This window comes from Salmo trutta, chromosome 3 (assembly GCF_901001165.1).
Source record: "Salmo trutta chromosome 3, fSalTru1.1, whole genome shotgun sequence".
NCBI lineage: Eukaryota > Metazoa > Chordata > Actinopteri > Salmoniformes > Salmonidae > Salmo > Salmo trutta.
The window spans coordinates 1,302,158-1,328,894 of record NC_042959.1 but is presented as its reverse complement, the minus strand read 5'-3'; the positions used below and the strand labels follow the sequence as shown (position 1 = coordinate 1,328,894).

The window sequence follows — 26,737 nt, the reverse complement described above, 5'->3', positions numbered from 1 at the left end:
TCATTTCCAACGACAACAGTGGTGGTCGGCAGGACTTGGATGAGGGCTCGACGCGGCGAAGAAACATGAATCATCACGGTCTTCCCAGTAAATCACTAGCTGGTTCATTAAGAAAGCACTGGTAGAAAGTAACACACTGGAATAATTATAGTCAAATCACACAGCTATTCAATGAACCAAACATCAACATACTAGTTAACCACCAGCAAACCACATTACACGTGACATAATAATAATAATGTCTTATTTATCAGTATGTTCTGGTAGAAGTAACACAATCAAGTCATATTATACTCACTGTCAAAGCATCCAAAGCACTGATAGAGGTAGAAAGTGATTCCAGTGGGTTACTATCTCATCCACACACACACACACACACACACACACACACACACACGACAAAGTGAAAATATGTTTTTAGACATGTTTACTAATTTATTGAAAATGAAATACAGAAATCTCTAATTTCCGTAAATTTTCACACCCCCCAAGTCAATACTTTGTAGAAGCACCTTTGGCAGCGATTACAGGTTTGAGTCGTCCTGGGTATGTCTGTATCAGCGTTGAGTCGTCTTGGGTATGTCTGTATCAGTGTTGAGTCGTCCTGGGTATGTCTGTATCAGCGTTGAGTCGTCTTGGGTATGTCTGTATCAGCTTTGAGTCGTCCTGGGTATGTCTGTATCAGCGTTGAGTCGTCCTGGGTATGTCTGTATCAGCGTTGAGTCGTCTTGGGTATGTCTGTATCAGCTTTGAGTCGTCCTGGGTATGTCTATCAGCTTTGAGTTGTCCTGGGTATGTCTGTATCAGCTTTGAGTCGTCCTGGGTATGTCTATATCAGCTTTGAGTCGTCCTGGGTATGTCTGTATCAGCTTTGAGTCGTCCTGGGTATGTCTAACAGCTTTGAGTCGTCCTGGGTATGTCTAACAGCTTTGAGTCGTCCTGGGTATGTCTGTATCAGCTTTGAGTCGTCCTGGGTATGTCTGTATCAGCTCTGAGTCGTCCTGGGTATGTCTGTATCAGCGTTGAGTCGTCTTGGGTATGTCTGTATCAGCTTTGCACATCTAGATTTGGAGTTTCCTCCAATTGTTCCTTGCAGATTTTGTCAAGCTCTGTTAAATTAGATGGGGAGCGGCTGTGAACAGCAATCTTCAAGTCTTTCCACGGGTTTTCAATGTGATTCAAGTCTGTGCTTTTGCTGGGCGACTCAAGGACTTTGACATTCTTGTTCTGAAGCCATTCCAGCGTAGCTTTGGCTGTATGCTTGGGGTCATTGTCCTGTTGGAACGTAAATCTTCGTCCCCAGTCTAAGGTCGTTTACACTCTGAAGCAGGTTCTCATCAAGGATTTTACTGTATCTGTCTCCATTCATTGTTCCCTCTATGCTTACCAGTCTCCCAGTCCCCTGCCGTTGAAAAGCATCCCCATAGCATGATGCTGCCACCACTATGCTTCACGGTAGGGATGGCGTTAGGTGGGTGATGAGATGTGCCTGGTTTTCCAGACATAGCGCTTTGCATTCAGGCAAAAGAGTTAAAATCTTAGTCTCATCAGACCACAGAATATTTTTGCCTTATGCTCTGTCTTTCACGTCCCTTTTTTGCAAACATCAGGTGTGCTGTCATGTACCTTTTTCTCAGAAGCGGTGTCCGTCTGGCCGCTCTTCCATAAAGCCCAGATTGGTGAAGTGCTATGGAGACTATTGTCCTTCTGGCAGATTCTCACATCTCAGCCGTGGAACTCTGTAGTTCTGTCAGTGTGGTGATTGGGTTCTTGGTCACCTCCCTGACCAAGGTCCTTCTTGCCCGGGTTGCTCAGTTTGGTCAGACGGCCAGCTCTAGGCAGAGTCTGGGTAGTTCCATATTTTTTCCAATTTCTCAATGATGGAGACCACTGTGCTCTCTGAAACTTCAACACTATAGACATTGTTTTATACGCTTCCCAATATATATGTTTCAGCACAATTCTTTCTCAAAGATCTAAGGATAGTTCCTTGGACTTCATGGTATAGTTTCTGCTCTGCTCATGCTCTGTCAACTGTGGGACCTTATATAGACAGGTGTGTTTCTTTCTAAATCATGTCCAAACAATTGAATTGGCCACAGGTGGACTCAAATCAAGTTGTTGTGACACATCAAGGATGATCAAAGGAAATTGGATGCACCTGAACTTAATTTGGTGTCATAGCAAATTGGTGTGAATACTTATGTAAATTATATATTTCTGTATCTAATTTTTAATACAATAATTTGCAAAAAATATCTAAAAACATGGTTTTCACTTTGTCGTTATGGGGTATTGTGTGTAGATGGGTGAGAAAAATATTTTATCCATTTTGAATTCAGGCTGTAAGTAAATGTGAAATAAGTCAAGGGGTATGAACACTTTCTGAAGAAACTGTAAATATATACTTTGAAACATTAAGGCAATCAATTAAAAATGTATAATTCTGCACATAGAATGTGCCATTAAAGAGGTGTCTATACAGAGTCAGAGAGAAGAACGCTTCAAACACACTAAGAAATGTAGGCAGGCCTCAACAAAACAGCCAGACATTTCAGGTAAATATTTCCAACAGGTCAAATCCTTGAGGTCACAGTAATGCTAATGTTATGACAACATTTACTTAGGCCTCTATTCAATCCACATCACAGAAGCTCAGCTTTCACAGCGTGATTGACATTTAGAGGCATAGTTCGTGCTGTAGTGGAGACGTTACGGTAAAACAGCGAATATGCCGTGCTCCATTACCTTCGTATTTCTATCATGGAATCTGTAACACTGAAGGTAACCTGCCTAAACGACCACCGACCCGTAGCACTCACGTCTGTAGCCATGAAGAGCTTTGAAAGGCTGGTCATGACTCACATCAACACCATTATCCTAGAAACCCTAGACTCACTCCAATTTGCATATCACCCCAACAGATCCACAGATGATGCAATCTCCATTGCACTCCACACTGCCCTTTCCCATCTGGACAAAAGGAACACCTATGTGAGAATGCTATTCATTAACTACAGCTCAGCGTTCAACACCATAGTACCCTCAAAACTCATCTCTAAGCTAAGGACCCTGGGACTAAACACCTCCCTCTGCAACTGGATCCTGGACTTCCTGACGGGCCGCCCCCAGGTAGTAAGGGTAGGTAACAACACATCCGCCACGTTGATCCTCAACACGGGGGCGCGTGCTCAGTCCCCTCCTGTACTCCCTGTTCACTCATGACTGTACAGCCAGGCACGACTCCAACACCATCAAGTTTGCCGATGACATAACAGCGGTAGGCCTGATCACCGACAAGACAGCCTATAGGGAGGAGGTCAGAGACCTGACTGTGTGGTGGCAGGACAATAACCTCTCCCTCAACATGATCAAGACAAAGGAGTTGATTGTGGACTACAGGAAAAAGAGGGCCGAACACACCCCCATTCTCATCAACGGGGCTGCAGTGGAGCAGGTTGAGCGCTTCAAGTTCCTTGGCATCCACATGACCAAACTAACATGGTCCAAGCACACCAAGACAGTCGTGAAGAGGCCACGACAAAACCTATTCCCTCTCAGGAGACTGAAAAGATTTGGTATGGGTCCTCAGAAGGTTCTACAGCTGCACCATCGAGAGCATCCTGACGGGTTGCATCACTGCCTGGTATGGCATCTGCTCGGCCTCAGACCACAAGGCACTACAGAGGGTAGTGCGAATGGCCCAGTACATCACTGGGGCCAAGATTCCTGCCATCCAGGACCTCTATACCAGGCGGTGTCAGAGGAAGGCCCTAAAAATTGTCAAAGACTCCAGCCACCCTAGTCGTAGTCTGTTCTCTCTGCTACCGCACGGCAAGCGGTACCGGAGCACCAAGTCTAGGTCCAAGAGGCTTCTAAACAGCTTCTACCCCCAAGCCATAAGACTCCTGAACATCTAATCAAATGGCTACCCAGACTATATGCATTGCCCCTCAACACTGCTGCTACTACTCTCAGTTATCATCTATGTATAGTCACTTTAATAACTCTACATATTACCTCAACTAACCGGTACCCCCCTGTAGATTGTCATTTTACTGCTGCTCTTTATTTTCTTAGGTACTTTCATAAAACTGCATTGTTGGTTAAGGGCTTGTAAGTAAGCATTTCACTGTAGTCAGTGCATGTGATAAAATTTAATTTTATTTCAGCTTTACAGATTAAATTGAAAACTTATTCTATGATGCATAGGAATCAATATGCAATGAATGGTGCCGTCACTAACCAAGTTAAACATTCAACTACATGCAGGCGTATAGACAGTGCCGTCAGAAAGTATTCAGACCCCTTAATTTTTTGCTACGGCCTTACTATAAAATGTATTACATCTTATCCTTTTGTATTTTAAATGACATTGTTTTCCATTCCCACTGTACCTTTATAGGAATCATAATGACTAAACAAAAACAACCCGACGTCATGGGTCATTCAGAACCAGTTCCTCCACATTTCAGCCCGGCATCCAGAACATTCCATTTGACAAAGAACTTTGCTAAAATTGTTTTAATTACAGATAAAATAGGTGGACACGTAAAAAGGCACAATTAATATTATTCCATTTTAAAAATACAATTTTACCACCAAGTAGTACACTACACAAGTCTTAAAGACTAGGTAGTGAAGGGTTAAGTGCTCCACAGAAGACTGACAGACAGGAACCCATAAGGATTGGAGAAGGAAACAGGTGTTGAGGAAAACAGTTCAAAGTATATTGAGGCACTTGTGACTTACTGACTCCTCAGCATTTAGAAAGCAATAGAAGTCAGTGTTTTTGACAAGGCAACAGGAAATGATTTAAAGTAATGTTGAGAGGCCTGGTGGCTCACTGAGACGATGGTCATGTCTGGTTCAGCACTCTCCTTTATTCTGGATGAGAATGTTACTCTTCCGCTCCCTGGGAACAGACACGGAGCAGAATAAAAACAGTTTTAAAAAACAAACACCGAGCGAAACAAGGCAGGCAGACCGAACAAGACAGGCACAGAGCAAGAGAAGTCAGTTGAACGTCTAAGTTGAATACTTACATGTTTTGAAAGCACAGCATGCATTCGTTAGAGTAGCTGGTGCCGTCGCTTCCACACACTGGCTCGAAGTTACGGGGGCACATGGGCAAGCTGTACTGGGAACAGTCAGCCTATTGGACAAAGACCAGGTTATGTAATAAAGGACTTGTCTCAATAAATAATGCAAGGTATTGGTAATAGTGTACTAGTATAACACCATATGAAGAGAACAGGGTTATAATACAGTGTACTGGTATAACACCATATGAAGAGAACAGGGTTATAATACAGTGTACTGGTATAACACCATATGAAGAGAACAGGGTTATAATACAGTGTATAACAGGGAACAAACCATACGTTTCTTGCTGGCACAGTCCACCCGGGGGTGTATTCATTAGTCAGATTCTGTTGCAAAACGTTTTGCAAATGGAAGCTAATTACAGTTTACTCTTGGAAACGTTTTACACGGAGTAAATTGTTCGTTTCAAAAACGTTACGCAACAGAATCCAACTAATGAATACAGCCCTGACTAACGTCAACTAAGGAAATGACTGTAAACATACGGGTGTACTTGTTGAACAATTGAATGTTGTCCTGAGGAAGAACCATACCACTGTTCTACATGAACTAATGCAGCACATCGAGCTACGTGTTTTAGAAATACGCATATCCTTTCACTACACGGAGTAAACAACGCGTTCAGCCTGCTTACCTCTGTGGTGCCGTCCGGGAGACTCGCTCCTCGTATCAAAACTAAAACAGAGAGCGATATTAAATCGGAGAATAATTCATGATTTAACGTCAGGATGTTATTTCCAGGAGTTTCAATCTAAAAACAACAAAATGGTTCATGTTTTCTCTAGTCGAAAATATGCGCGTCGGTCATCAAGGCAGTTCGCTGGAAGTATCGACTACTGTGTGTCTGTCTAAACTGCTCTTAGAGGTTAATGGACCGTTGTTTTATTGTTATTTAATACAACTATTTGACTGCCATTTGGTACTAATTATGTAAAAGTCAAGGTGAACAACACTCACCGACAACACTGAGAAGGCACAGCGTCAGCAGTGTAAAGTTCCACATTCTCTCCGGTGTGAAGGTGCGTAGGCAGGTGACGCTCCCAACCACCGGAACCATATTTATACCTTGTAGGTCTCCACCCCAACCGCTTAAAGATCAGCCGCTTTATTTCAATGTCCGCCTAAAGTGACATCCCCAAATCTAACTGCCTGTAGCTCAGGCCCTGAAGCAAGGATATGCATATTCTGATACCATTTGAAATGAAACACTTTGAAGTTTGTGGAAATGTGAAATTAATGTAGGAGAATATAACACATTAGATCTGGTAAAAGATAACACAAAGAGAAGAAAAAAAACAGTTTTTTTGTATTTTTTTTGTACCATCATCTTTGAAATGCAAGAGAAAGCCTATAATGTATTATTCCAGCCCAGCTGCAGTTTAGATTTTGGCTACTAGATGGCAGCAGTGTATGTGCAATGTTTTAGACAATCCAATGAACCATTGCATTTCTGTTCAAAATATTGTATCAACACTGCCCAAATGTGCCTAATTTGTTTATTAATAACTTTTCATGTTCAAAACGGTGCACTCTCCTCAAACAATAGCATGGTATTCTTTCACTCTAATAGCTACTGTAAATTGGACAGTGCAGTTAGATTAACAAGAATTTAAGCTTTCTGCCAATATCAGATATGTCTATGTCCTGGGACATTTTCTTGTTATTTACAACCTCATGCTAATCGCATTAACCTACATTAGCTCAACCGTCCCGCGGGGGACCCACCAATCCTGAAGAAGTTGGTTCGTCACTAGTTACCACAGTCACAAATCATTAACCCCGACTATTTGTACAATATATCTTCTTAAAATATGCCTAACCCTCTTAACCTTACATTTGAATGAAATTTGGCTATGGAAACTAGTGGGAACACCACTCAGAGAGACATGTCGCAGTGTGTCCTGTATCTTTGTGAGAATGTTGTGATTAAGCATACCAACGTGACTTACATCAATTTATTCCCCTCAAAATATCCGGAGAACATAATATGTAAGATAGTATGGGAACATAGGAACAGCTTGTGTAGCCTTTCTAGATAACACTGATTCTATAACAACAACATCAGCCTATCAGTAGTCAGCTGTTATGGGCATGTGGTATCTGCGGGGGCGTCATGGTTACTACAGCGAAAACAGCTTCTAGACCAATCAGGGCCTGGTTTTTTCCCCGATAGAACTAAAAGGCTTTCCATGGTCGATCAGATGCCTGCATTGACCGTAGAGCATCAAGCCTCATGTCCATCAGATGCGTCAAAAAAAAATAAGTTGCGTTTTTCTTTTTTTTTTATACAATCTTTATTTAACTAGGCGTTGTGGCGGAAGTCATTCATTGTCAATGAAGCAGTCGCTGCGTTGGGGATTTACATTTTAGTCATTTAGCAGACGCTCTTATCCAGAGCGACTTACAGTAGTGAATGCATACATTTCATACATTTTTTTTTTTTTGTGTACTGGCCCCCGTGGGAATCGAACCCACAACCCTCGCGTTGCACACACCATGCTCTACCAACTGAGCCACAGGGAAGGCTGGGGATGTTGCACTGTGATCCGCATGCGGTCAATAGTTTCAACTCATGTTTTGCTTTTCCATGTGGTGGTACAAATAGAAGTTCATAAACAGTCAATCCAGTTAGCTAGCTATCTAATTACAAAGCTAACCACTTTGCTAGATACACTATATATACAAAAGTATGTGAACACCTCTTCAAATTATTTCAGCCACACCCGTTGCTGACAGGTGTATAAAATCGAGCACACAGCCATGCGATCTCCATAGAGAAATATTGGCAGTAGAATGGCCTTGCTGAAGAGCTCAGTGACTTTCAACGTGGCACTGTCATAGGATGCCACCTTTCCAACAAGTCAGTGTGTCAATTTCCTGCCCTGCTAGAGCTGCCCCCGGTCAACTATAAGTGCTGTGATGTGGAAACGTCTAGGAGCAACAACGGCTCAGCCGCGAAGTGGTAGGCCACACAAGCTCACAGAACGGGACAGCTGAGTGCTCAAGCGGGTAAAAATCGTCTGTCCTCAGTTGCAACACTCACTACCGAGTTCCAAACTGCCTCTGGAAGCAACGTCAGCACAGGAACTGTTTGTCAGGAGCTTCATGAAATGCATTTCCATGGCCGAGCAGCCGCACACAAGCCTAAGATCACCATGCTCAATGCCAAGCGTCAACTGGAGTGGTGTAAAACTCGCCGCCATTGGACTCTGGAGAAGTGGAAACGCGTTCTCTGGAGTGATGAATCACGCTTCACCATCAGGCAGTCCAACGGATTAATCTGGGTTTGGCGGATGCCAGGAGAACGCTACCTGCCAGAATGTATAGTGCCAACTGTAAAGTTTGGTGGAGGAGGAATAATGGTCTGGGGCTGTTTTTCATGGTTCGGGCCCCTTAGTTCCAGTGAAGGGAAATCTTAACGCTACAACATTCAATGACATTCTAGATGATTTTGTGCTTCCAACTTTGTGGCCACAGTTTGAGGAAGACCCTTTCTTGACTGGCCTGCACAGAGCCCTGACCTCAACCACATCGAACACCCTTGGAATGAATTGGAACGCCGACTGCGAGCCAGGCCTAATCGCCCAACATCAGTGCCCAACCTCACTAATGCTCTTGTGGCTGAATGGAAGCAAGTCCCCGCAGCAATGTTCCAACATCTAGTGGAAAGCCTTCCCAGAAGAGTGGAGGCTGTTATAGCAGCAAAGGGGGACCAACTCCATATTAAAGCCTTTCCAGAAGAGTGGAGGCTGTTATAGCAGCAAAGGGGGGGACCAACTCCATATTAATGCCTTCCCAGAAGAGTGGAGGCTGTTATAGCAGCAAAGGGGGGGACCAACTCCATATGAATGACTTCCCAGAAGAGTGGAGGCTGTTATAGCAGCAAAGGGGGGACCAACTCCATATTAATGCCTTCCCAGAAGAGTGGAGGCTGTTATAGCAGCAAAGGGGGGGACCAACTCCATATGAATGACTTCCCAGAAGAGTGGAGGCTGTTATAGCAGCAAAGGGGGGGACCAACTCCATATTAATGACTTCCCAGAAGAGTGGAGGCTGTTATAACAGCAAAGGGGGGGACCAACTCCATATTAATGACTTCCCAGAAGAGTGGAGGCTGTTATAGCAGCAAAGGGGGGACCAACTCCATATTAAGGCCTTCCCAGAAGAGTGGAGGCTGTTATAGCAGCAAATGGGGGGACCAACTCCATATTAAAGCCTTCCCAGAAGAGTGGAGGCTGTTATAGCAGCAAAGGGGGGACCAACTCCATATTAATGACCATGATTTTGGAAAGTGATGTTCGACGTGCGGTTGTCCACATACTTTTGGTCATGTAGTTTAGTGTAGCTTAGCTATGAAATTGCCAACACCTAGCTTCCACTGTCCAGCTAATTATTTCACATTCAACTGACCAGGTACATTGTATTTTGTTTAACCTTTGTTTAGCTAGGCAAGTCAGTTAAGAACAAATTCTGATTTACATTGATGGCCTAGGAACAGTGGGTTAACTGAGGGTTCAGGGGCAGAACGACAGATTTTAATCTTGTCAGTTTGGGGATTCAACCTAGCAACCTTTCGGTTACTGGCCCAACACTCTAGCCACTAGGCTACCTGCCTAGAAGGCCAGCAATCCTGTGTCGCCTCTTCACTGTTGACGTTGGGACTGGTGTTTTGCGGGTACTATTTAATGAAGCTGCCAGTTGAGGACTTGTGTGGCATCTGTTTCTCAAACTAGACACTCTAATGTACTTGTCCTCTTGCTCAGTTGTGCACCGGGGCCTCCCACTCCTCTTTCTATTCTGGTTAGAGACAGTTTGTGCTGTTCTGTGAAGGGAGTAGTACACAGCGTTGTACGAGATCTTCAGTTTCTTGGCAATTTATCGCATGGAATAGCCTTCATTTCTCAGAACAAGAATAGACTGACGAGTTTCAGAAGAAAGTTCTTTGTTTCTGGCCATTTTCAGCCTGTAATCGAACCCACAAATGCTGATGCTCCAGATACTCAACTAATCTAAAGAAGGCCAGTTTTATTGCTTCTTTAATCAGGACAACAGTTTTCAGCTGTGCTAACCTAATTGCAGAAGAGTTTTCTAATGATCAATTAGCCTTTTAAAATGATGAACTTGGATTAGCTAACACAACGTGCCATTGGAACACAGGAGTGATGGTTGTTGATAATGGGCCTCTGTACGCCTAAGTAAATATCCCATTAATCGTGCTAAAAATCATACGTTTCCAGCTACAATAGTCATTTACAACATTAACAGTTGTCTATCCTCCTAAGAACCTGTGTTGAAGACTTGAGGTGTGAGGAAGTTTTGGTTGTATAGTCTGTCAGAACAGTGTGTTGTCCACGCTGTGACCAGTCTCCTCCTCTCCTCCCCAGTGGAAGGAGAACCCAGCCATAACGGAGGCCCAGGCCATGGCTTGGGGAGACAGGCCAGTGTAGAGATGGAACTCAAACGAGAAGAAGCTGCCTACAGAGACGTCCTCAATAAGCAACAGACTGTAAGATCACAACTTCTAACCTGACACAAGCTAGCACGACCCGACCTAACCTAACACAACATGACAAGCTAGTGTAACAGTGTAGGTTCCATCCCTCTCTTCACCCCAACCTGGGCTTGAACCAGGGACCCTCTGCACACATCAACAACTGACACCCCACGAAGCATCGTTACCCATCGCGCCACAAAGGCCGCGATGGGGAACACCTACTTCAAGTCTCAGAGCGAGTGACGTCACTGATTGAAACGCTATTAGCGCGCACCACCGCTAACTAACTAGCCATTTCACATCGGTTACACTTAACATGACAAGCTAGCACGACACGACCTAACACAACATGACAAGCTAGCACGACACGACACAACACAACATGATACAAGCTAGCACGACCCGACCTAACACAACATGACAAGCTAGCACGACATGACCTAACACAACATGATACAAGCTAGCACGACACGACCTAGCACAACATGATACAAGCTAGCACGACACGACCTAGCACAACATGATACAAGCTAGCACGACACGACCTAGCACAACATGATACAAGCTAGCACGACACGACCTAGCACAACATGATACAAGCTAGCACGACCTAACACAACATGATACAAGCTAGCACGACACGACCAAACACAACATGATACAAGCTAGCACGACACGACCTAACACAACATGATACAAGCTAGCACGACTTAGCACGACACAAGCTAGCACGACACGACCTAGCATGACCTAACACTGATTTATAAGGCCATAATGGGTAAAATTCAATTTTATCTCTGTTCTTTTTTAGTCAGGTCGGTAAGTAAATATAAATTCCTTTAAACTTGTTTTTGAGAACAGCGACCCCTGGTCTGTAATTGTAATAAAATGTGATTTGATTTGCAGAATGATCTTCGCCATGTCAAATAGTGGATTTGGGGATTTCAGCATCTCAACCAGTCAGCTGTGAGTGGTTTGGTTAGCCCTGGCCTTTTCCTGAGAGGCTGATTTTAGAATTAAATGTTTTCTGTGTAACTTGCTGAGAGAAGGGCTGCATGGGCCGAGGAGAACTGGAGCAGAAACAGACTGCCACTCTAACACACAGTGAAGGGAAGTTGACCCCACAGAAACACACTGCAGAAACACATACACACGCCAGCCAGCCAGCCAGCCAGCCAGCCAGCCAGCCAGCCAGCCAGCCAGCCAGCCAGCCAGCCAGCCAGCCAGCCAGCCAGCAGGGTTCTCTGTTCATTGCGCAGACAGGAACAAAGAACTCTGCAGGAAACAAAGAGTTGGAGAGGTCATGATTAACCACTCAGAAACTCAAGTCTTTTTGTTGTCCTGATCTGGAATACCTCACCATCAAATGCCAACCGCATTACCTCCTGAGAGAATTCTCTTCGGTTATAGTCACTGCCGTGTACATTCCCCTACGAGCCGATACCCCGATGACTCTCAAGGAGTGTTAACCATTGCAAGGCTCAGACGGCATCACAAGCCGCGTCCTCAGAGCATGCGCAGACCAGCTGGCTGGAGTGTTTACGGATATATTCAATCTTTCCATTTCCCAGTTTGTAGTCCTCACTTGTTTTAAGATGACCACCATCATTCCTGTTCCCAAGAAAGTGAAAGTATCTGAACTAAATGACTATTACCACATAACACTCACTTCTGTCATCATGAAATGCTTTGAGAGGCTCGTTGAGGATAATATCACCTTTACCTTACCTGACACCCTAGACCCACTTCAATTTGCTTACCGCCCCAATAGATCCACAGACGATGAAATCGCCATCACACACTGCCCTATCCCATCTGGACAAGAGGAAAAACTATGTAAAAATACTTTTCATCAACAACAGCTCAGCCTTCAACACCATAGCGCCTGTCCTCCAAGCTCATCAGTTAGCTCAAGGCTCTGGCTCTGAACACCTCCCTGTGCAACTGTGCTCAACCCCCTCTTGTACTCCCTGTTCACCCATGACTGCGTGGCCACGCACATCTCCAACTCAATCATCAAGTTTACTGACGACACAACACTGGTAGGCCTGATTTACCAATTATGACGAGACAGCCTACGAGGAGGAGGTGAGTGCAATGGCGGAGTTGTGCCAGGAAAACAACGTCTCGCTCAACGTCAACAAAATGAAGGAGACAGCGGAGAGAGCACGCCCACTTCCACAGGGCCGCAATGGAGAGGGTCAAAAGATTGAAGTTCCTCTGCGTGCACATCACAGATGACCTGAAATGGTCCCTTAACACAGACAGTGTTGTGAAGAAGGTGCAACAGTGCCTCTTCAACCTCAAGAGACTGAAGAAATTTGGCTTGGCCCTTAAGACCCTCACGATCAACCATTTGAGAGCATCCTGTCAGGCTGTATCACTGCCTGGTATGGCAATTTCACCCTCCGCAATCGCAGGGCTCGCCAGAGGGTGGTGCGGTCTGCCCAACGCATCACTACCTGCACTCCAGGACACCTACAGCACCCGATGTCACAGGAAGGCCAAGAAGATCATCAAGGACCTCAGCCACCCGAACCACGGCCCACACCTGCTGCTATTAAACATGTTTAATGCATTGGAAGTCAACAGAGATTCTTTGCATAGTCACTTCACACCTACCTGTACCCCTGCACATTGACTCAGTAGCCGCTGTATATAGCCTCGTTATTGTTATTTTATTGTTACTTTTTTTAATATTTTTTTTTACTTTTGTTTATTTTGTAAATATTTTCTTAACTCTTCTTGAACTGCACTGTTCGTTAAGGGCTTGTAAGTAAGCATTTCACGATAAGGTCCACACTTGTATTCGACGCATGTGACAAATAAAGTTTGATTTGATTTGGATTTGAGATTACATCAAATAAAATTGTATTTGTCACATGTCGAATACAACAGGTGTAGACCTTGTAATGAAATTATTACTTACAAGCACTTTCAGAGATTACATCACACACACACACACACACACACACACACACACACACACACACACACACACACACACACATGTGAATCAAGTGCCATTTCCTTCCAACCCAGTTGATGACGCACCGAGCCAATGGGAAAGAAGTCATGTGCTTGTCCCGTGATCAAATGCGGAAGTGTTGAAAATATCCATAGCGACGACAGCTCACCCTCTGTCTATTCCATATACATTTAGTTGTTTTATTTACCGTATTTCTCAGAGAAATGGAAGGATATGCCAAAACACCTCTTAGCAACACGTATGCTGGTGCCCCGGATTTCAGAGGGTAAGAGAATGCTAATTATCCCAGTCGTCGTATTAGCTAACGTTACTAACAGTAGCTAGTTAGTTAGCGTTAGCTCATTCATTAGATAGCTAGCTCTAACAGTAGTTAGTTAGCGTTAGCCCATTCATTAGATAGCTAGCTCTAACAGTAGCTAGTTAGTTAGCCCATTCATTAGATAGCTAGCTCAAACAGTAGCTAGTTAGTTAGCCCATTCATTAGATAGCTAGCTCTAACAGTAGCTAGTTGGTTAGCCCATTCATTAGATAGCTAGCTCTAACAGTAGCTAGTTGGTTAGCCCATTCATTAGATAGCTAGCTCTAACAGTAGCTAGTTAGTTAGCCCATTCATTAGATAGCTAGCTCTAACAGTAGCTAGTTAGTTAGCCCATTCATTAGATAGCTAGCTCTAACAGTAGCTAGTTAGTTAGCCCATTCATTAGATAGCTAGCTCTAACAGTAGCTAGTTAGTTAGCCCATTCATTAGATAGCTAGCTCTAACAGTAGCTAGTTAGTTATCCCATTCATTAGATAGCTAGCTCTAACAGTAGCTAGTTGGTTAGCCCATTCATTAGATAGCTAGCTCTAACAGTAGCTAGTTAGTTAGCCCATTCATTAGATAGCTAGCTCTAACAGTAGCTAGTTAGTTAGCCCATTCATTAGATAGCTAGCTCTAACAGTAGCTAGTTAGTTAGCCCATTCATTAGATAGCTAGCTCTAACAGTAGCTAGTTGGTTAGCCCATTCATTAGATAGCTAGCTCTAACAGTAGCTAGTTAGTTAGCCCATTCATTAGATAGCTAGCTCTAACAGTAGCTAGTTAGTTAGCCCATTCATTAGATAGCTAGCTCTAACAGTAGCTAGTTGGTTAGCCCATTCATTAGATAGCTAGCTCGGCGCTTTAGCCAGCACCTTTGATGTATACGGACAGTGATTCCTAACTGGGGGGTCGTGGCACTTGTGTAAGAAAAAATATGTATATAACACACACAAAAATATATATATATATATTTTGAAAGGTAACCGCCGCATCGAAACTTTTATATTGAAAGGATGTCGTCGCACCGCTTATTGTTGCTGAATTTACACGTGTAGCTGGTCCGTAGTGGAGAAATGTCACACACTCACTGACCAATACAATAATGATCCAATGAAATGACAGATTTCTAGACACACACACACACACACACACACACACACACACAGACCAATACAATAATGATCCAATGAAATGACAGATTTCTAGACACACACACACACACACACTGACCAATACAATAATGATCCAATGAAATGACAGATTTCTACACACACACACACACACACACACACACTGATCCAATAAAAATGTCATTCTGACACATTGTTTTGTTTTAAATGTGACACGTCCAATCAGATAATACAGATTTTCAGTTAGCTTGATTGACAGCTAACTATCCAGAGGTGTTCTGCAGGCATTGCACACGTGGATAGTTAGCTGTCATTTAACTCGTGGGCCAGCTGTCAGAGTAAAATCATGGACACATTTTTAAAATGTTGGTCCCTCTTCATCCTCTTCATCCTCCCTCTTCATCCACTGCTGCTTCCAATGTCAACGACAAGGCAGACAACCCGGACCCCTGTCGAGAGGAGAAGATATGACTCCGACTTCATCGAATATGGTTTTCCATATAAAGAAGACAGGCAGGGGTCAGGATAGACAACTGTGCGTCCTATGCAACGAGCTGTTAGCTAATGAAAGCATGAAACCCTCCAAAATGAAAAGACATCTGGACACCAAGCATCCAAGCCACAAAGATAAGACAGCTGACTTAAAAAAAAAAAAGAAAGAAAATGTCAATATCTGGAGCCCTCACAAGATTCATTGACAAACTTATGTCCCGTACATGAAAAGGCACTTTGCGCTAAGTGCAAAAAAGCCCACACCTGCTGCTATTGATATGCTGCTGCTGCTCCAGTTTCAACTGTTCTGCCTGTGGCTATGGAACCCTGACCTGTTCACCTGGCCGTGCTGCTGCTCCAGTTTCAACTGTTCTGCCTGTAGCTATGGAACCCTGACCTGTTCACCGGACGTGCTACCTGTCCCAGACCTGCTGGAACCCTGACCTGTTCACCGGATGTGCTACCTGTCCCAGATCTGCTGTCCCAGACCTGCTGGAACCCTGACCTGTTCACCGGACGTTCTACCTGTCCCAGACCTGCTGTCCCAGACCTGCTGGAACCCTGACCTGTTCACCTGGCCGTGCTGCTGCTCCAGTTTCAACTGTTCTGCCTGTAGCTATCGAACCCTGGCCTGTTCACCGGACGTGCTACCTGTCCCAGACCTGCTGGAACCCTGACCTGTTCACTGGACGTGCTACCTGTCCCAGACCTGCTGTCCCAGACCTGCTGGAACCCTGACCTGTTCACCGGACGTGCTACCTGTCCCAGACCTGCTGTCCCAGACCTGCTGGAACCCTGAACTGTTCACCGGACGTGCTACCTGTTCCAGACCTGCTGTCCCAGACCTGCTGGAACCCTGACCTGTTCACCGGACGTGCTACCTGTCCCAGACCTGCTGGAACCCTGACCTGTTCACTGGACGTGCTACCTGTCCCAGACCTGCTGGAAGCCTGACCTGTTCACCGGACGTGCTACCTGTCCCAGACCTGCTGGAACCCTGAACTGTTCACCGGACGTGCTACCTGTTCCAGACCTGCTGTCCCAGACCTGCTGGAACCCTGACCTGTTCACCGGACGTGCTACCTGTCCCAGAACTGCTGTCCCAGACCTGCTGGAACCCTGACCTGTTCACCGGACGTGCTAGCTGTCCCAGACTTGCTGTCCCAGACCTGTTGGAACCCTGACCTGTTCACCGGACGTGCTACCTGTCCCAGACCTGCTGTTTTCAACTCTCTAGAGACAGCAGGAGCGGTAGAGATACTCTGAATGATCGCTATGAAAAGCCAACTGACATTTACTCCTGAGGTGCTGACCTGTTGCACCCTCTACAACCACTGTGATTATTATTTGACCCTGCTGGTCATCTATGAACATTTGAACATCTTGGCCATGTGCTGTTATAATCTCCACCCGGCCCAGCCAGAAGAGGACTGGACACCCCTCATAGTCTGGTTCCTCTCTAGGTTCCTTCCTAGGTTTTGGCCTTTCTAGGGAGTTTTTCCTAGCCACCGTGCTTCTACACCTGCATTGCTTGCTGTTTGGGGGTTTTAGGCTGGGTTTCTGTACAGCACTTTGATATATCAGCTGATGTAAGAAGGGCTATATAAATAAATTTGATTGATATGTGACTGAAATCTTGGGAGAGTCGCACGCCAATAAAGTTAAAACCAAACACCTATCCAATGACACCAGGAGAAGAATCCAGGACATGTCTGAGGACATAACGCACCAGACATCAGAGAGGACACCAGGAGGAGAATCCAGGACATGTCTGAGGACATAACGCATCAGAGAGGACACCAGGAGAAGAATCCAGGACACACCAGACATCAGAGAGGACACCAGGAGGAGAATCCAGGACACACCAGACATCAGAGAGGACACCAGGAGAAGAATCCAGGACACACCAGAGAGGACACCAGGAGGAGAATCCAGGACATGTCTGAGGACAAAACGCACCAGACATCAGAGAGGACACCAGGAGAAGAATCCAGGACACACCAGACATCAGAGAGGACACCAGGAGAAGAATCCAGGACACACCAGACATCAGAGAGGACACCAGGAGAAGAATCCAGGACACACCAGACATCAGAGAGGACACCAGGAGAAGAATCCATAACACACCAGAGAGGACACCAGGAGGAGAATCCATAACACACCAGAGAGGACACCAGGAGAAGAATCCAGGACACACCAGACAGAGAGCATCAGTGAAAACGGCCATTACCCACTGCAGCTTGATGAGTGTTGCTAACCAGGCCATTCTAATGGGTCTATGTTAGACACGGCTGGGATAATACCTTTAGGACTGGCTAGAGGCTGTCTAACACAGTGGATATGTACCTGGACAGGCCAGAGGCTGTCTAACACAGTGGATATGTACCTGGACTGGCTAGAGGCTGTCTAACACAGTGGATATGTACCTGGACTGGCTAGAGGCTGTCTAACACAGTGGATATGTACCTGGACAGGCCAGAGGCTGTCTAACACAGTGGATATGTACCTGGGCTGACCAGACGCTGTCTAACACAGTGGATATGTACCTGGACTGGCTAGAGGTTGTCTAACACAGTGGATATGTACCTGGACTGGCTAGAGGCTGTCTAACACAGTGGATATGTACCTGGACTCTGTGGGACTGACCAGAGGCTGTCTAACACAGTGGATATGTACCTGGACTGGCTAGAGGCTGTCTAACACAGTGGATATGTACCTGGACTGGCTAGAGGCTGTCTTTCACACAGTGGATATGTACCTGGACTGGCCAGGGGCTGTCTAACACAGTGGATATGTGATCAAGTGGGTCAATTATTTTTAAAAAAGAGTTCCAGGAAAAACAGGCCGTCTGCAGGGATATGAGGGAGGAGGACCAGCAGGCCGTCTGGCCGTCTGCAGGGATATGAGGGAGGAGGACCAGCAGGCCGTCTGGCCGTCTGCAGGGATATGAGGGAGGAGGATCAGCAGGCCGTCTGGCCGTCTGCAGGGATATGAGGGAGGAGGACCAGCAGGCCGTCTGGCCGTCTGCAGGGATATGAGGGAGGAGGACCAGCAGGCCGTCTGGCCGTCTGCAGGGATATGAGGGAGGAGGACCAGCAGGTGTTTTATCATGCGGAGGTCCGCTGTCTTTCCAGGGGTAAAGTGTTGGCTCACCTGAGCTTCGAGTGGAGATTCCTGCGTTTCTTTCGAGGAAACAAGTCACCTCTGGCAGAACATTTTGATTGTGAGGAATGGTTCGCGCAGGTTGCCTACCTGGGGGATATTTTTGATCATCTGAATTTTCTCAATGTGTCAATGCAAGGGAGGGGGGCACACGGCGACACACTGGAAGAAAAACAAAAAAAACCCATTCAACATCTTGTCGAGCTGTATGGAAAGTTTTGCCACTACTTCCTGGAGGAGCTATGGAATCCTGACCTATTCACCGGACGTGCTACCTTGTCCTGGACCTGCTGTTTTCAACTCTCGCTCTCTCGCTCTCTCGCTCTCTCTCTCTACCGCACCTGGACAGGATACCGGACCCCCTTTTGAGTGGAGATGGGAGGCGCACCTTGCCGTGCTGAAAACAAACCGGACAGCCAGCATGACCTCCGAGTTGACTTGTCAACCATCACCCCAGAATTCAATAAACTTATTGAAGAAACACCCCGCAGCTTTCCCACTGATGGGCCACACACACACACACACACACACACACACACACACACACACACACACACACACACACACACACACACACACACACACACACACACACACACACACACACACACACACACACACACACACACACACACTAACTAAATAAACAGGTTAATGAGTTATTATTGGTCATTCATATTACATTTATATTACATTCATATTACATGTTATTGAACTGGTTAACAAACACCTTTAACACCTTTCAAGGTTATGAGACTATTCACATGGTTATTGATGATTAGTAATTCCTAATGATTGTTTTTTTCTATTTTAAACACTGGTGTGTGTTCCTGTTAACATTATAGGACTGGTGTGTGTTCCTGTTACATTATAGGACTGGTGTGTGTTCCTGTTAACATTATAGGACTGGTGTGTGTTCCTGTTAACATTATAGGACTGGTGTGTGTTCCTGTTAACATTATAGGACTGGTGTGTGTTCCTGTTAACATTATAGGACTGGTGTGTGTTCCTGTTAACATTATAGGACTGGTGTGTGTTCCTGTTAACATTATTGGACTGGTGTGTGTTCCTGTTAACATTATAGGACTGGTGTGTGTTCCTGTTAACATTATAGGACTGGTGTGTGTTCCTGTTAACATTATAGGACTGGTGTGTGTTCCTGTTAACATTATAGGACTGGTGTGTGTTCCTGTTAACATTATAGGACTGGTGTGTGTTCCTGTTAACATTAATGGACTGGTGTGTGTTCCTGTTAACATTAATGGACTGGTGTGTGTTCCTGTTAACATTATAGGACTGGTGTGTGTTCCTGTTAACATTATAGGACTGGTGTGTGTTCCTGTTAACATTATAGGACTGGTGTGTGTTCGTGTGGATTAACATTATTGGCCTGGTCTTGATGTTATGTTCTGAGTCTGATCATGTATTACATCCCAACAAGTCTCTTCATTAAACGGCTTATTCTCTTCAGTTAATAATTCATGTTTTCTCAGGTAATTTGTCTGTGTAATGACTGTCTTTAAAACCATAGTAGTAGACATTTACATTACATTTGCATTTAAGTCATTTAGCAGACGCTCTTATCCAGAGCGACTTACAAATTGGTGCATTCACCTTATGATATCCAGTGGAACAACCACTTTACAATAGTGCATCTAAATCTTTTAAGGGGGGGGGGTTAGAAGTATTACTTTATCCTATCCCAGGTATTCCTTAAAGAGGTGGGGTTTCAAGTGTCTCCGGAAGGTGGTGATTGACTCCGCTGTCCTGGCGTCGTGAGGGAGCTTGTTCCACCATTGGGGTGCCAGAGCAGCGAACAGTTTTGACTGGGCTGAGCAGGAACTGTGCTTCCTCAGAGGTAGGGAGGCGAGCAGGCCAGAGGTGGATGAACGCAGTGCCCTTGTTTGGGTGTAGGGCCTGATCAGATCCTGAAGGTACGGAGGTGCCGTTCCCCTCACAGCTCCGTAGGCAAGCACCATGGTCTTGTAGCGGATGCGAGCTTCAACTGGAAGCCAGTGGAGAGAGCGGAGGAGCGGGGTGACGTGAGAGAACTTGGGAAGGTTGAACACCAGACGGGCTGCGGCGTTCTGGATGAGTTGTAGGGGTTTAATGGCACAGGCAGGGAGCCCAGCCAACAGCGAGTTGCAGTAATCCAGACGGGAGATGACAAGTGCCTGGATTAGGACCTGCGCCGCTTCCTGTGTGAGGCAGGGTCGTACTCTGCGAATGTTGTAGAGCATGAACCTACAGGATCGGGTCACCGCCTTGATGTTAGTGGAGAACGACAGGGTGTTGTCCAGGGTCACGCCAAGGTTCTTAGCACTCTGGGAGGAGGACACAAGGGAGTTGTCAACCGTGATGGCGAGATCATGGAACGGGCAGTCCTTCCCCGGGAGGAAGAGCAGCTCCGCCTTGCCGAGGTTCAGCTTGAGGTGGTGATCCGTCATCCACACTGATATGTCTGCCAGACATGCAGAGATGCGATTCGCCACCTGGTTATCAGAAGGGGGAAAGGAGAAGATTAATTGTGTGTCGTCTGCATAGCAATGATAGGAGAGACCATGTGAGGATATGACAGAGCCAAGTGACTTGGGGTATAGTGAGAATAGGAGAGGGCCTAGAACAGAGCCCTGGGGGACACCAGTGGTGAGAGCACGTGGTGCGGAGACAGATTCTCGCCATGCCACCTGGTAGGAGCGACCTGTCAGGTAGGACTCAATCCAAGCGTGGGCCACGCCGGAGATGCCCAGCTCGGAGAAGGTGGAGAGGAGGATCTGATGGTTCACAGTATCAAAGGCAGCAGATAGGTCTAAAAGGATGAGAGCAGAGGAGAGAGAGTTAGCTTTAGCAGTGCGGAGAGCCTCCGTGACACAGAGAAGAGCAGTCTCAGTTGAATGCCCAGTCTTGAAACCTGACTGATTAGGATCAAGAAGGTCATTCTGAGAGAGATAGCAGGAGAGCTGGCCAAGGACGGCACGTTCAAGAGTTTTGGAGAGAAAAGAAAGAAGGGATACTGGTCTGTAGTTGTTGACATCGGAGGGATCGAGTATAGGTTTTTTCAGAAGGGTGCAACTCTCGCTCTCTTGAAGACGGAAGGGACGTAGCCAGCAGTCAAGGATGAGTTGATGAGCGAGGTGAGAAGGTCTCCGGAAATGGTCTGGAGAAGAGAGGGGATAGGGTCAAGTGGGCAGGTTGTTGGGCGGCCGGCCGTCACAAGACGCAATATTTCATCTGGAGAGAGAGGGGAGAAAGAGGTAGGTCAAAGCACAGGGTAGGGCAGTGTGAGCAGGACCAGCGGTGTCGTTTGACTTAGCAAACGAGGATCGGATGTCGTCAACCTTCTTTTCATAATGGTTGACGAAGTCATCCGCAGAGAGGGAGGAGGGGGGAGGGGGAGGAGGATTCAGGAGGGAGGAGAAGGTAGCAAAGAGCTTCCTAGGGTTAGAGGCAGATGCTTGGAATTTAGAGTGGTAGAAAGTGGCTTTAGCAGCAGAGACCGAAGAGGAAAATGTAGAGAGGAGGGAGTGAAAGGATGCCAGGTCCGCAGGGAGGCGAGTTTTCCTCCATTTCCGCTCGGCTGCCCGGAGCCCTGTTCTGTGAGCTCGCAGTGAGTCGTCGAGCCACGGAGCAGGAGGGGAGCACCGAGCCGGCCTGGAGGATAGGGGACAGAGAAAATCAAAGGATGCAGAAAGGGAGGAGAGGAGGGTTGAGGAGGCAGAATCAGGAGATAGGTAGGAGAAGGTTTGAGCAGAGGGAAGAGATGATAGGATGGAAGAGGAGAGAGTAGCGGGAGAGAGAGAGCGAAGGTTGGGACGGCGCAATACCATCCGAGTAGGGGCAGAGTGAGAAGTGTTGGATGAGAGCGAGAGGGAAAAGGATACAAGGTAGTGGTCGGAGACTTGGAGGGGAGTTGCAATGAGATTAGTGGAAGAACAGCATCTAGTAAAGATGAGGTCAAGCGTATTGCCTGCCTTGTGAGTAGGGGGGGAAGGTGAGAGGGTGAGATCAAAGGAGGAGAGGAGTGGAAAGAAGGAGGCAGAGAGGAATGAGTCAAAGGTAGACGTGGGGAGGTTAAAGTCACCCAGAACTGTGAGAGGTGAGCCATCCTCAGGAAAGGAACTTATCAAGGCGTCAAGCTCATTGATGAACTCTCCAAGGGAACCTGGAGGGCCATAAATGATAAGGATGTTAAGCTTGAAAGGGCTGGTAACTGTGACAGCATGGAATTCAAATGAGGAGATAGACAGATGGGTCAGGGGCGAAAGAGAGAATGTCCACTTGGGAGAGATGAGGATTCCAGTGCCACCACCCCGCTGGCTCGATGCTCTAGGGGTATGCGAGAACACGTGGGCAGACGAGGAGAGAGCAGTAGGAGTAGCAGTGTTATCTGTGGTAATCCATGTTTCCGTCAGTGCCAGGAAGTTTAGGGACTGGAGGGTAGCATAGGCTGAGATGAACTCAGCCTTGTTGGCCGCAGACCGGCAGTTCCAGAGGCTGCCGGAGACCTGGAACTCCACGTGGGTCGTGCGCGCTGGGACCACCAGGTTAGAGTAGCAGCGGCCACGCGGTGTGAAGCGTTTGTATGGCCTGTGCAGAGGGGAGAGAACAGGGATAGACAGACACATAGTTGACAAGCTACAGAAGAGGCTACGCTAATGCAAAGGAGATTGGAATGACAAGTGGACTACACGTCTTGAATGTTCAGAAAGTTAAGCTTACGTTGCGAAAATCTTATTGACTAAAATGACAAATGATACAGTACTGCTGGCTGGTGGAGTAGGCTAGCTAGCAGTGGCTGCGTTGTTGACTTTGTAGCTGGCTAGGTAACCTCGATAGTTTCAGTACTACACCTTGCCATGATACAAAAGCAGCTTTGTAGCTAGCTAACATAACACTAATCAAGACATTCCTTTGTAATGTATTTAGTTTCTACAATGCTGCTCGTCGGTAATAGTTGGCTTGGTTTGGAAAAATGGCGTCGCGGGGGACGAAATAACTGGCTAGCTAACCTCGATAATTACTAAACTACACAATTATCAAGCTATGACAAAGACAACTATGTAGCTAGCTAGCTAACACTGCACTAGTCAAATCGTTCCGTTGTAATGTATTAGTATCTACAGCGCTGCTAGTTGGTAACGGTTGGCTAGCTAGCAGTGGGTTTGATGACTAGGTGTGTTGACTAAGTCTGGAGTCTGGACAAGGCGTCGCGTCGCGGCTGGCTAGCTAACCTCGATAATTACTCTAAATTACTCTAAACTACACAATTATCTTAGATACAAAGATACAAAGACAGCAAAGACAACTATGTAGCTAGCTAACTAACACTAACACTACACTAATCAAGTCGTTCCGTTGTAATGTAATAGTTTCTACAGTGCTGCTAGTCGGTAGAAGTTGGCTAGTTGGCTGGCTAGCAGTGTTGACTAGCTAGCTAGCAGTGTTGACTACGTTAGGAGGATGAAAAATAGCTAGCCTCAATAATTACTCTAATTACTCTAAACTACACAATTATCTTTGATACAAAGACGGCTATGTAGCTAGCTAAGAAAAATTGCTCAGATCAAACAAACCAAACCGTTGTAATGTAATGAAGTGTAATATTACCTGTGGAGCGAAGCGAAGTGCGACTGCTCGCTCCAAACCGGAAATCAAAGAGACAGTCTATTGTTTAGTGAAGTCTGTATTACACCATGGACCCATCGGACAGTCCATGATATTGGGTCACGACTCAATAGCCATTGTCAAATTTGGGTCCCCAGGCAAAACCAGTTGAGAAACACTGGTCTACAGTGGTGATCATTCTGAGTTTCCCCACTAGAGGGCAGCACCACTAGAGGGCAGCACCACTAGAGGGCAGCGCCACTAGAGGGCAGCGCCACTAGAGGGCAGCGCCACTAGAGGGCAGCGCCACTAGAGGGCAGCGCCACTAGAGGGCAGCGCCACTAGGCAGCGCCACTAGAGGGCAGCACCACTGGTCTACAGTGGTGATCATTCTGAGTTTCCCCACTAGAGGGCAGCACCACTGGTCTAAGGTATTTTAACTAGGTCTGTCTGTATTAGCGTCCCATAGCTAACAGTAGGTCTATGCATTCAATAATATCAAACACATGCAGTTCACATAATGTACTCACCCAGAGCCAACGCCAAGACAGGATATGATGGAGGATGTATGTTGTCTCTCCTGCAGGAATGACAGTTCTCTGGTGTCTGCTCTGAAAACTCTTCTCTTCTTCACCATCCTGATGGTCACCCTGCCCATAGGACTGTACTTCGCATCAAAGGCATACATCTTTGAAGGTAAATCATTATTTCTTGTCTGAGACGCGGCCTAAATATCCCAATCAATATTCAAAACAATTTATTTGAATTGACTTTTCTTCTTCCTTCCTCTCTCCCCTAATCGCCTCTCCTTCCTCCCCACCTCTCTCCCCTCCTCCTCTCTCCTTCCTCCTCCTCTCTCCTTCCTCGCTCCTCCTCCCCTCTCCTTCCTCACTCTGCTCCTCCCCTCTCCTCCTCACCTCTCCTGCTCTCCTTCCTCCCCATCTCTCTCTCTCCTCCTCCTCCCCTCTCCTTCCTCTCTCCTCCTCACCTCTCCTGCTCTCCTTCCTCTCTCTCCTCCTCACCTCTCCTGCTCTCCTTCCTCTCTCTCCTCCTCACCTCTCCTCCTCACCTCTCTCTCCTCCTCACCTTTCTCTCCTCCTCACCTCTCCTTCCTCCTCACCTCTCCTGCTCTCCTGCTCTCCTTCCTCCCCATCTCTCTCTCTCTCCTCCTCCTCCCCTCTCCTTCCTCTCTCTCCTCCTCCCCTCTCCTCCTCACCTCTCTCTCCTCACCTCTCTCCTCCTCCCCACCTCTCTCTCTCCTCCTCCTCTCTCTCTCCTACTCCTCCTCACCTCTCTCTCTCCTCTCTCCTCCCCACCTCTCCTCTCTCCTCCTCCTCTCTCCTCCTCTCCTCTCTCTCCTCCTCCTCTCCTCTCCTTCCTCTCTCCTCCTCCTCTCTCTCCTCCCCACCTCTCTCTCCTCCCCACCTCTCTCTCCTTCCTCACCTCTCCTTCCTCCCCACCTCTCTCTCTCCTCTCTCTCCTCCTCTCCTCTCCTCCTCTCCTCTCTCCAGGTTCCCTACAGATGTCTAACTCGGACAGTTATTTCTATGCTGCCATCGTAGCTGTGCTGGCTGTACATGTGGTCCTGGCTCTGTTTGTCTACGTGGCCTGGAACGAGGGCTCCACCAAGGACAAGGGAAAACACGACTAACCCTTAACCTGCTGCTGGCCCAGAGAAAGCATGGACCAAGGGATGGAGGCCCTGCTGCTGGCCCAGAGAAGGCATGGACCAGGGGATGGAGGCCCAGCCACTTCCACCCCAGCCTGGCTTCTCTCCAGCCCCCACCCCAGCCTGGCTTCTCTCCAGCCCCCACCCCAGCCTGGCTTCTCCCCAGCCCTGACCCCAGCCTGGCTTCTCCCCAGCCCCCACCCCAGCCTGGCTTCTCTCTAGCCCCCACCCCAGCCTGGCTTCTCTCTAGCCCCCACCCCAGCCTGGCTTCTCTCCAGTCCCCACCCCAGCCTGGCTTCTCTCCAGCCCCCACCCCAGCCTGGCTTCTCTCCAGCCCCCACCCCAGCCTGGCTTCTCTCCAGCCCCCCACCCCAGCCTGGCTTCTCTCCAGCCCCCACCCCAGCCTGGCTTCTCTCCAGCCCCCACCCCAGCCTGGCTTCTCTCCAGCCCCCACCCCAGCCTGGCTTCTCCCCAGCCCAACATCTCGCAGCCTGCCAGCCATGGAGGGGTTCCAAGTCCATCTGCTGGTGGTGCGAGAGAATAATGTATTGGGTGTTTATGTGAGCTTCTCCTAGCTCCGTGTATTTTGTAACAGACTGAACACCGTCCCTGCCATAAACTGGGCCCCGGTCAGAGACGGCTGTGAAATGCCAGTTCACAACTGGAGCGCGCATGAAGGATTGTATTGTCTGCTTCCAACCCTATTCCCTATTTAATGCACTACGTTTGACCAGGGCCCCCCCCCCCCCCCCCCCGTAAGGCTGTATGACAAGGGCCCCCCCCGTAAGGCT

The 26,737-nt window shown here is 47.0% G+C and overlaps 2 protein-coding genes across 2 annotated transcripts; one reads left to right on the top strand and one right to left on the bottom strand.

Annotated features, from left to right (window-relative positions):
* Positions 1 to 4,145: 4,145 nt before the first annotated feature.
* Positions 4,146 to 6,183, bottom strand: LOC115166284 (serine protease inhibitor Kazal-type 1). The gene is made up of 4 exons (XM_029720144.1): positions 6,064 to 6,183; positions 5,741 to 5,781; positions 5,046 to 5,155; positions 4,146 to 4,915 (listed from the first exon to the last, which is right to left on the bottom strand). The coding sequence occupies exons 1-4, from the start codon at positions 6,161 to 6,163 to the stop codon at positions 4,870 to 4,872; spliced, it is 297 nt and encodes a 98-aa protein (XP_029576004.1). The 5' UTR covers positions 6,164 to 6,183; the 3' UTR covers positions 4,146 to 4,869.
* Positions 6,184 to 13,697: 7,514 nt separating this feature from the next.
* On the top strand, positions 13,698 to 26,113 carry LOC115166279 (vacuolar ATPase assembly integral membrane protein vma21). Its single transcript, XM_029720129.1, has 3 exons — positions 13,698 to 13,854; positions 24,864 to 24,973; positions 25,789 to 26,113. The coding sequence occupies exons 1-3, from the start codon at positions 13,793 to 13,795 to the stop codon at positions 25,926 to 25,928; spliced, it is 312 nt and encodes a 103-aa protein (XP_029575989.1). The 5' UTR covers positions 13,698 to 13,792; the 3' UTR covers positions 25,929 to 26,113.
* The last annotated feature ends 624 nt before the right edge of the window (positions 26,114 to 26,737 follow it).

Excerpts from the sequence above, each read along its gene's own strand:
- LOC115166284 (XM_029720144.1), bottom strand. The coding sequence starts at position 6,163 with ATGGTTCCGGTGGTTGGGAGCGTCACCTGCCTACGCACCTTCACACCG. Across the intron at positions 5,782-6,063 it reads GTGCCTTCTCAGTGTTGTCG|TTTTGATACGAGGAGCGAGT; the intron begins GTGAGTGTTGTT and ends TCTCTGTTTTAG. Across the intron at positions 5,156-5,740 it reads TCCCGGACGGCACCACAGAG|GCTGACTGTTCCCAGTACAG; the intron begins GTAAGCAGGCTG and ends TTTGTCCAATAG.
- LOC115166279 (XM_029720129.1), top strand. The coding sequence starts at position 13,793 with ATGGAAGGATATGCCAAAACACCTCTTAGCAACACGTATGCTGGTGCC. Across the intron at positions 13,855-24,863 it reads GGTGCCCCGGATTTCAGAGG|GAATGACAGTTCTCTGGTGT; the intron begins GTAAGAGAATGC and ends TCTCTCCTGCAG. Across the intron at positions 24,974-25,788 it reads AAAGGCATACATCTTTGAAG|GTTCCCTACAGATGTCTAAC; the intron begins GTAAATCATTAT and ends TCCTCTCTCCAG.